The 11,024-nt window shown below is 36.5% G+C and overlaps 1 protein-coding gene across 4 annotated transcripts in view; it reads left to right on the forward strand.

Moving 5' to 3' along the window:
- The window catches only part of DOCK4 (dedicator of cytokinesis 4), a 554,933-nt gene extending 550,219 nt beyond the window's left edge, over nucleotides 1-4,714 (forward strand). For all 4 annotated transcript variants that reach the window (XM_020984638.2, XM_020984640.2, XM_020984641.2 and 1 more), the window contains one exon: nucleotides 2,101-4,714. In XM_020984638.2, coding sequence (XP_020840297.1) covers nucleotides 2,101-2,526 — 426 coding nt within the window. In that variant the 3' untranslated portion in view covers nucleotides 2,527-4,714. The remainder of the gene's footprint in view (nucleotides 1-2,100) is intronic.
- Nucleotides 4,715-11,024: the final 6,310 nt, after the last annotated feature.

Here is an 11,024-nt window from a genome sequence, read left to right on the forward strand (position 1 = left end):
GAAATATTTTGGACAAATCCTTACAAATGAAGCTAATCCATGGAAAGGTTACCTAACCTATAGTATCACTGGACAATACCTCTGGAATATGACCTGAATGTATTTTTACTGATCACAGGCATGTTGATATGTTAGGCCCTTATCATTTAAATAGGGAGAAAATGCTGTGAAGAACAGATCTGAAATTTATATAAAAGTGTCACTAGATATCACATGTGTTGTCACTCCAGAATTACATTAGAGGGCACACTGATACCAAGTTAAAACAGTCTGAAACTAAGAACCAAATCCTAATCGCTAGCATTAGCTATCATGAATTTAGGGTATATTTTGGTGACAAAGACGTCATGAATTTGTATCTTTTAAAGAGATGGCCTTACTTCATATGTATAATGGGTATTATATTTCCTGCCTTCTCACTGGGTAGGGAAGGGGGTGGGAGGAGTTGAGAGAATTTGGAACTGGAAAAACACTTTTTTTTAAATGGCCTTAATTATATGCAGACTGCCTAGAATTGGAGTTTTGGGACCAGGCAGCATTTTTTTCTTTTAAAAAATAAGATTTTTGAAGGTGCTTTTCAAAGATAACAATCTAGAGTGAAAGGAAAAGAAAATAGGTTGTCTTATGTCAGTAACTTTGAAAGTAGATTCTTTCCTACCTTCTGGAATCTTATTTAAAAGTAGGGTTATTGTTTTTTTTTTCTAAACTCTGTGTCAGTCATGTGCCCATAGAAATTCTGCATCATTGCCTCCATGTCTGAAGATTGTAGTTCCTGCTTCCAGGCCCTCTAAGGGGTTTCAGTATTATCTTCTTGTTTCTCACCTTTTAATTCTTTGTTCTCTTTTCATATCTGTCCAGATTACCAACTGCCACTGGTCATTTCTGTCTCTCTCTTTTGCCTTCCTAATGATATAAAGGTTAATAAGGCTAATCATGTGGGTGATGGGATGGGCTAGGAAGCATTTCATGTTTATTCTGAATGACAAAAACTCAGTTTAGATTTAGATAAGTTTAGATAAGGCATGGGCTCTGTCCTCATGGACTTAATATTATTAATCTACACATTTATTAAGTGCCTTTTATGTGCCAGGCACTGTACTAAGCATTTGGGATGTAAGTGCAAATCAGAAAACAATCCCTAATCTCATGGAATTTACATTCCAGTGAGAAAGCCTGTAAATATATGCAAATGTATACAAAATAGTAAAATATAAGGTAGGGTAGAGGGCATTAGCAGTTGAAAGGGATAAGAAAAGACTTCATGCAGAAAATTATGGTGGAGCTGCAAATTAAGAGAAAGACTGTGTGTGAGACCAAGGCAAGGAAGAAATTGTATTCCAAGCACAGAGGATGGCCAGGGGTACAACGATACAGAGACAAGATTTGGGGCACTATGTTTGAGGTACATAAAAAAGCCCAATCTAGGGGCAGCTAGGTGGCACAGTGGATAGAACACCGGTCCTGGATTCAGGAGGACCAGAGTTCAAATCCAGCTTCACATACTTAACACTTACTAGCTGTGTGACCCTGGGCAAGTCATTTAACCCTGTTGCATAGCTGCACCCCCCCCAAAAAAAAAAGCCAATCTGGCTGAATTGCAGAGTGTGTGGAAGAGGAGTAATATTAGTCCAATGAAGCTGAAAAGATAGAAGGGGATAAGATATAAGTACATACAAAGGAGCAAAGCACAATGTTATATATGATTTGCCAGGGAAGGTTCTCACCACCCAAGAGTCAGGCAAAGCTTTGTGAAGGAGGTGGCTTTTAAGTTGAGTAGCGTGGCATAATAGAAAGTACATTGGCTCTGGTGTGAGCGGACCTGAGTTCAAATCCTGCCTCCGATGCTTACTACCTCTGTTTCACTTTCTTCATCTATAAAATGAATTGGTTGTGCTGAATGGTTTCTGAGTTCCTGTCCTGTTCTACAGCTTGATTCCTAGGGAATTCAACAGGCAAAGGTGGATTAAAGAAGACATTCCAGGCAATTCACTATTGATTTGATATAAGCTCTCACTGTTGCTCTGCTCTCATCTTTCTGCTCTATTTTCTTTTGTTTCTCATTCTTTTGTCCCTTTCCATTTTCGCTTTGCTTTTGAACAGGGTTCCATGCAATCATTTACCCCGTCTCCAGTGGAGTATCACTCTTCAGGATTAATATCCAACTCGCCGGTCTTGTCAGGAAGTTACAGCAGTGGGATCTCATCCTTGAGCCGGTGTAGCACGTCTGAAACTTCAGGCTTTGAAAACCCAGTGAATGAACAGACAGTCGGCATGTTGACCTACAGTGTGCCTGAAGAGCCAGTGAGGAAGGAAAGTAAAACACCACCTCCTTACAGCGTTTATGAACGAACTTTGAGGCGCCCCACTCCGCTACCTCACAGCCTTTCCATCCCTGTTACTTCGGAGCCTCCCGCCTTGCCACCCAAACCTCTGTTGGCCCGATCAACCAACCTAGAGAATGGCAGCAGGAGGACCGAACAAGTCCCTCGGCCCAGACCCCTTCCTCGGAAGGTCTCTCAATTATAAGTCACTTTTCTATTCCCTTGAAATGAATTCTTTACCATTTACAAAGTAATAAAAGTATGGTGAGAAGAAATTTAGTGTAGGCACTTTAATATTTTACCCAGATTTTTTCTTTAAATAAATGAAATAAAACTTGCTTATTAATATTATGTTGCACAATATTAAATAAAATTACTGATCTAGAAGGCCAGATGTTACAGGAAGTGTTGATGAGAGAATTGCATTAAAACATTCTAATTTGAAAGTGGTAAATAGTGATATAGACTTTTTTGTATCTTTTTATGTTTACTTTTTTACATAGTCTAATCTAAAATCAACACAATGCTGTCATTTGTGTTAAAGTTGTATACTTTTTACTGAATACTTGATACTACAAGAAAGCTTATTTAAATCAGTGCATATTCTAACACAATTGTCCTTATTCTAGAAGACTTCGGTAAGTAGGGCTGAGGTTTGTGGCTTTTTTACAAGCAGAAAGAAAATCGTACATCATTGAAAATCAGGTTGAAGGCCAGTTACTTAAAGTATATATTGAAGGGGTTGCAAGCATCAAGTTTGAGGAGTACCTTTGTTCTGGAGACAAAACACTCCTTTCAGACTGCTTTTGAAGTTTGACAGCTGTCTACATATGTAAAACTTTGAGGATTCATTAATATCGATTCTTCAGTGTTCTTGTCTCCACTCTATCTCTTTCTTTTTAAGGTGCAATTCACTTTCAGTATTCCAACAGCTATCCTAAGCAAAAGATTCTGTAGAAATGTTTACTTGGATTTTGTACCTGCTGACTTCAGAAGGTTCTTACATAAAATTGGTCACTGCAGAGGAACAAATGTTCCCGTGTTAAATAGTCACAAATGAATGTGTCCCATTAACAAGGATACAGGAATCAGTGCTGGACAGTATTAAATCAATACGTGTAAGTGAAGGGGTAAAAAAAAAACCCTTCAAGAATATGGATTAGTACAACTGCATGGCATCAGAACTTGTAAAAGGCAGAGGCACTATTGACTCTCAATTTTTCACAAAACAAGAAAATTCCTTCCAGGCTCTACTTTCTTAACAGTGGAGTTTCTCTCACTTAACTGATGATCCCTTTTGTCCCCTGGTTGGAGAAGATACCTGTAGTCCAATCTAGTTTGAATTTCCCAACATAGCATCTGTAGATCTAGCTAGTAATGCTAATGCCCCAGTTGTAGGAGTGTGGAAAAAGCACCTTGTATGTAGTATGTATTTTGTATCTTTGTTTTTTCTTTAACTGACTGTTTATAACACTCACTTGATAATAGACATATGAACTGTATTTAAAAATCATACTGTTAAAATATTTTCCCTCTTTTGTTGGGAAGCTCATGTTGGTTTAACTGTGTTTGCTTTTGTCGATAGCTTAAACTGGAAGGTGGTGACCACTTTTTTATATTCTCTCAGTGAAACCATCCAGCAGGTATACGCTGTTGAGGCTGGTTATAGAGGTTTTCTATAATAAATGTTCAAGTATTTTTGTACATAACTGGTTAATTTTAATAAGAGATACCATTATGTGTAAAAAAAAATAAAAGCAAACAGTTGTGTATGCAGTATGATTGTTATAATTATGCCAAATACTTTATGTATGAAAAAATATTTGTACATATGTGCTTTTAACAATAATTCTGCCATATTGACTTTACAATTTTGAATGTCAGAAAAAAATTAATATATGTTAAAATATTTATGTTTAGTGAAAGTATTCATAATTGAGAAAAGAAACATATGAATTTGAGCTTTGTATCTTGCAAGTTTTTGCAGCCTGAAATTTCTTGAACTTGCTTTTGATTATAACATTTTGTGTTTATAATCACATCCTAAATGATGTGGGAGGTTCCCTATTTCTGTTGGTATAAAGAGGTAGAGCCGCCCATTTCAACAAGGTGTCCCTAGTAAGATAACAAAGCCTCTCTGATTTCTTTTCCCTGTGTAGTTTAATAGATTTGTTGACTAGTGCTTGAGCACAGTACGAATCAGTGTTATTTGCTCTTGAAGCCATTTTTTTTTTATTTCTGGCAGTGAACAGAGTTATTGAATTTATCATGTGCGTGTATTACTGAAGTCAGCTTTTGCAGCAGATTATTTCATGAGATTCTGTTTACCCAGATGTTCATGTTGGTTGCTGCAGAATGGTAAATATGAAATAAAATTACTTGATTAATCTTAACATTTTCATATTTTGTGTGTGTTTTTGTCTAGAGGAGTAGCTGTGTAAATCTATCTCCCAGAGTGAATATTTCTAACGGGTCTCTTGAGATGACTGTTTTCTTCTCATGTGAAACAATCCTTTTCATTGTACTACTTTTTTCTAAGCTACACAATTCATGTTTGTGGGTTAAAGAGGAAAGATGGAGATGGTACCAGCTTCAGCTTCCAATTGGTAGAGAAGTAGGTTAAATTTATCTCTTTAGCTGACCATTTATTAGCATAACTGGGTCCCTGTTTTACCTTTCAAAACACCAAAAAAGGAAGGGCTCAACACAAAAATGACAGCCAGCTGCAATGTAAAGCAGCCCATGCACCTTCCTTTTGCCAACTGCGACAAACTGTGTCTGGGAGCAGATGTTTTTAGTGAATTCCACAAAAGTGTACTAGGAAATATATTAGGCCAAAAAGACTGTGTGTTTGCTTTGTGAGCTGTTCATATGCCACAGATAAATTTTTTACACTGAAGTCAATGCTAATCAGACTCTTGTTGCATAACCTTTTGACAATATATACTTATAGACCATCATCAAAAGTTTATAGATTATTTCTCAACACAGCTCTGTGGCCTTAGTCACCTTCCTTGTGATGTTATGGACCAAAGTGCCACTCCTCCTCACCACTCCCCTGTATTGTTTCCTTAAGCTCCTGGAGATCTGGGACTGTCTTTGTTTTTGTCTTTGTATCCAAGGTGAGTAGTGCCTAGTAAGCAGTCAATAAATGCTTTTTCCTTCATTGATTCATTCATTCAATGTTACCTAGAGATGGTGGTTTGAGACACATTTCTTTGTAACTGAAATCATAATTATGGCACAAGTAGCTCAGGGTGCTGTCTAAGTGACAGTTTGTCTCAATACAGTCATAAGAGGAGGGAAGGTAAGGAAGAAAGGAGGGAGGAAAAAAGAGGAAGGGAATAAGATATCCAGTTTTATTTAATTGATCCATACTACTTCACACATTAAAAATGTGGTTTAGAACCTTTATAGAAATAAAGGCTTAATTATTATAAGCCTTGTTCAAAATTTGAGGGTAAATTTTCCCAAGTCAATTAAGTGTTTTATAGCTGTTTGTGCTGAACAAAGTAATGTTCCCTTTTTATGGAAGCCTTTGAATTACTCATAAAGACAAAACAGTAATAAACATTCATGTTAAGAATGTTATCACAGGGAGGAGGGAAGAGAGTGAGGGATAAAATTTGGAACTCAAAACTTTAAAAAAATTGTTTTAATATATAATTGGGGTAAAAATAAAATATATTTTTTAAAAAAGAATGTTACCCACTAAAAGACCCAGAAAGCCTTTTAGCTACTTAGCTATTACTGTTAGGCTGGGTAGGCTTGTACCTTTGTCTTTCAAGAGCTTACTTTCTAAATATGTGATGGATTTGCAATTCCTTAGCATAATGGATTCCTTCCGCCAATCATGTTACTTAGCAGATAAATCCTAGAGATTTGCCTGAGGTAAACAAAGTTCAAGTGATCTGCCCAGTCATACTGTCATAGGCAGGATCTGAGCTCAGATCTTCTTGACTCAATCCAGTATTGCATCCATTTAGTGAGGTTACCACTATACCCTCTGAATTCAGCTAGAGGATGGAAGAACATGACTCTGATCCCTCAAAGGAGCTGTTAACTCTATATTATGTGACATTTTTAAGAGCATGACAACTGGAAACCTCTAATATTCTTATTACATAAAACATCTCACTAATCCAGAGGTCACTTATCTACATATGATGGTATGTAAGAGCCAACTAATACCAGATCAGAACACCAACTTCTAGGTTTTCAGTGTGAGCATTTTCACCTCCGAGATCAGCCAACACTTAATTTGTTTTGTTGATTGTCTAGACTTCAGAAAGTTATAGAGAAAATGTTAATTGTGCAAATTAAACTTAAAGGTATCATCTGCACATTTTTTTTGAAGGGGAAAAGAGTAGGTTGTTAAACATTTACCCCTACACCACTACTTATCTATCTATCTCAACTCTCCCAAGAACCTAGAAGTAAGAAAGGTCTATGAACAACCAAACTAGGTGCCATATACTTCATGCACTAAAGTCGATGCACTTAATTCATAGAAGAGGCCTTCACTCAGAGCCTTTTTTTTTTAAAGACACAATTCAAGCAAGAATGCTTAGCTGGTTTTCCAATTCATGGGCAATTGTAATTTCTTTGAGAGTAGGGGTTGGAGCAGTTTTCATATTGCTATCCCTAAATTTGTCTCTCTGCAACTCCTACCCTGTATTCCCAGTCCTGTCCTTTGGGCCAAACAGAAAAAAAGTATAATTAATATTCCATTTAATAGCCTTTCATGTACTTGAAGACAACCAGCATGTGTCCCCTTGATCATTTCTTCTCTAGGTTAAACAACCTCAGTTCCTTCCACCAGACTTCATATAGAATTGACTTAAGGCCTTTCACCATCCTGGTTATATTTCTCTGGATGCTGAAATGTGATGCCAAAAACCCAAATACTTCTCCAGATATTATCTGAGTAAATGGAACTATCCCCTTCTTGTTCCTGGATAGTATTCCTTAAATTCAGTGCATTAGTCCAAAAATTAGCTTTTTTTGACTGCCATATCACATTATTAATTCATGTTCAGCGTGCAGTCCACTAAAATCTACAAATGTTTTTCAGACAAACTATTGTCTACCCATGCCTCTCCCATATTGTATTTGTGAAGTTGATTCTCTGGACCCAAGTATGACATTTTGCATTTATCTCTATTAAACTTTAATCTTTCTTAATTTGGCTCACTGTTTCCAACCTGTTGAATTTTTTGTATCCTGACTGCCATTCAGGCTGTTAACTATCACATTTGTTTTGACAATATGCAATTTTGAAGCACATTCCATCTATACCTTCATCCAAGTAGTTGATAAAAATTTCGAATAGCACAGGGCCAAGCATAGCTAGGGCACCTCCTATCAAGTTGACATCAAATCACTGATGACCACTCTCTGATTCCAGCCTTCTAACCAATTCCAAATCTTTCTAAATATGTCAACTAACCTCCATTTCTGTCTCTCCCCAATGAGAATAGCCTGGGAAACTGTCAAATTCTTTACTAAAATCTAGGTAAGCTATATTTCACATAGAAGCAAAGAGACTTTATGGCCTGAGGAACCTCTAAGTGTACTACTGCTATGGCACTGTATAGTAACTGATATTTATTACAATAAGCTTTCATCTCCAAAAGGTTAACTTATGTTCAACATATATTGTTTTAGAAAGCAAGAATAAATGTGGCACATTTTAGAAAGATTTCCATTATAAGCCATTAAAATAAAAATAATTTGGTACTCAAAGGAGTAAACATCAATTATCTTTCAGATCAATGAGACATTATTCTAATGTAATTGAAGGGCACAGTATTCTGGCTCATCACATTGGGGACAAAAAAGGCATCAGAACACTTTTTTTAAAAAGTTTATTTTCTTAGAAACATTAATACTTGAATTGAACTATTGATTCTTATGTATCACCTCTCCAGGGTCATTCTCCCAACCCAATGGTGGCTTGAGTCCCCAGAGGAAAATTAGTTCTCCTTTCAAGACTCTAGGGTACACCCTGAAAGGTTTGAGTTATATTGTATAGTGAGTTCCTGTCTGATATTGATTACCAGCCAGAATTAACTAAGCTTTATACAAAGGATATTTACTGTTTTTTTTTTTTTTTGGATAGGTAATGGGGTTAAGTGACTTGCCTAGGGCCACACAGCTAGTAAGTGTTATATGTCTGAGGCCGGATTTGAACTCAGGTGCTCCTGAATCCAGGGCCACAGCTCTATCCACTGTGTCACCTAGCTGCCCCAAGGATATTTACTGTCATAGTATAATGTTAGTAGAAAATTAATTTCTCCAAAAGCATGGGACATGCTCTCCTGTTGGACACACAGTGTGTCTGTGGTGAATAGGCTCAAACTTAGAAAACTCATTTGGTAAAAAGTTAATCCCATAGCTCTGGATTATTGGAAGTCCTTTTCTCCTTTCATGGAGTATTCGAAGTTCTCCTGAAATTTAGCTCTCTATTGGACTCCAAGGGTCAGTGCCTTTACAAGAGTCTACAGCTTCATTTCTCTCTGCCTTTCATCAATGTGTCTAATTTGTCCTTTTTCAGTTTGTAGATAGATGCATTGTTTTACTAGTCCAGTCTCAATGTGATATGATCAATGGAGGAGGAATGAGGGAAAGAAAAGAATTTGACATGTCCTCCATGCCTATTCTTTCCTCTCCCCTCCCTGTTTATCTTTCAGGTTTATCTCCTCAAAGCACACCCAAACCTTGATTTATTATTGTTGCTGTTTTGCTCAAATCCCATCTATAAGATAGAGAGGAATTTTTCTAATTGTCTAATTTTGTCAATTGTCTAATTTTCTCAGTCAACCTCAATACATTTAATCATCTGATTTTACCCAATAGCTCAACCATTCCAAATCAATCATAGATTTGCTCAAAAGAACATAGCTTACAACTTTAGTTGATTGATCCAATGAAAGTTATCTTGGAATGGTCGAGACACCTACTTCATACTTTTTATGCTATAACTTAATTGAAGAAGTATTTTTCATCTAATAAAGGGCTAGATTATCTTCTTAATTACATTAATGTGGGTAGAGGGGGTGACAGAACAAATTTGCTCAGAATTTATCAATAGGATTTATTGAGTAAGCACTGAATATTACTAGAATCCAAGTCAGGAGATTGGATAGAGTTCTAGCTGTTTTTGATATTAGCTAGATATCCATTAAACTTCTCTATACCTCAGTTTTCCAAGCTGTAAATTAGTAGTTCTGCGTGCCATGTAGTGAGGATCAAATGAAATAATAGATGTGAACAAGCCTGGGAGAAGACAATCTACAAGAGAATATGGGACAAACAAATGAAAAAAAAATGAGGACATAAAAGGATATCCATATCATAACTATACAACTGTACATAAAAATACTGAAGACTGCTAAAAAGCATGTGGAATAATATATTTTCAAACAGCTATAGTTTTATTCTTTAAAAAAAAAGCTTTGTAATAACCAGGAGAATTTTCTAAGAGCATTAGCCTGAAATTATATTTTGAAATCAATATTTTGAGCAACACAATTGAAAAACTTAACTATAACAAGTGACATTTTTATAGTGCTTTGAAGTATGAAAATCACTTGACATCAAATTTGATCCTGACAACAATCCTGTAAGACAAATACTGTACATATTTCTAAAACTATAGTTGTTTGAAAAAACATTATTCCACATGCTTTGAGTAATAATGTAAGACAGCATGTACCCTGGCCATCTTTAACCCACTCCCATGGAAGCCTGGAGCCTGCCCTGGGGCTCTAATTAAGTGAGTTTTTTTTTAATTTTGAGTTGCAAATCCTCTCTCCAGCCTCTCCCATAACCATTGAAAAGGTAAGCAAAGTGACACTCATTATGCATGTAAAGGCTTAAAAAATATGCTCTATCTAGACACAGAGTTCATCAGTTTTCTCTCTCTCTGGAGGTGAACTGAATTTTTCATCAGGAGTCCTTTGGAATTGTTTTGGATCATTGTATTGATCAGAGTAGCTAAGTCTTTCACCGGTGATCATCATTACAATCTTGCTGTTATTGTGCACAATGTTCTCCTGGTTCTGCTCATAAGAAGTGAGCCTTTGCCTTATTCTGTGTGAAACCAGGCCTCTATATCACTTTCCAACCATTTCTAAACCATACCAAGCTTATGTTCCACTCCTGGCAGCTCCCCTTTATGTACTGTCTCCTGCAATAGAATATAAGCTCCTTGAATACAGAGACTGTTTAGTTTGCTTGTATTAGTGCTCCATGAACTTATTCCAATGCCTGGCACATAGTAACTGCTTAATAAATTCTTTTTCAGCCATTCATTCAGTGCCCAAATGTTTCATTTTTCTTTTCTGTAAAATGAATGGATAATAATAATTTACTTTCAGGTCAATTCTAAGATCCTACAAATGGCATGATAAAACATTATTGAACTGGTGTTCACACATTTCTTCAAAGTTTGCAAAGTACTTCACATACATTAACTCACTGATCCTTGTGACTGGGGTAGGGTGAGGCTAGCGAGCATGTGCAGAGTGTACTTGGTTGGTGTTGGTCCCCATGGGGAAGAGGCTGGGAGCCTGATTCCAGGAAGTTTTGTTGTCATATAATGAAAGAGAGCTCTATTCCCTGATTTGGAGTATGTGCAGATTCTCTGTAACTGGTTCTGGTTAGCTAACCAAATGTGGAAAAAATAGACTTTTAGTTGGC

This window comes from Phascolarctos cinereus, unplaced genomic scaffold, assembly GCF_003287225.1.
Source record: "Phascolarctos cinereus isolate Bilbo 61053 unplaced genomic scaffold, phaCin_HiC Scaffold_1;HRSCAF=81, whole genome shotgun sequence".
NCBI lineage: Eukaryota > Metazoa > Chordata > Mammalia > Diprotodontia > Phascolarctidae > Phascolarctos > Phascolarctos cinereus.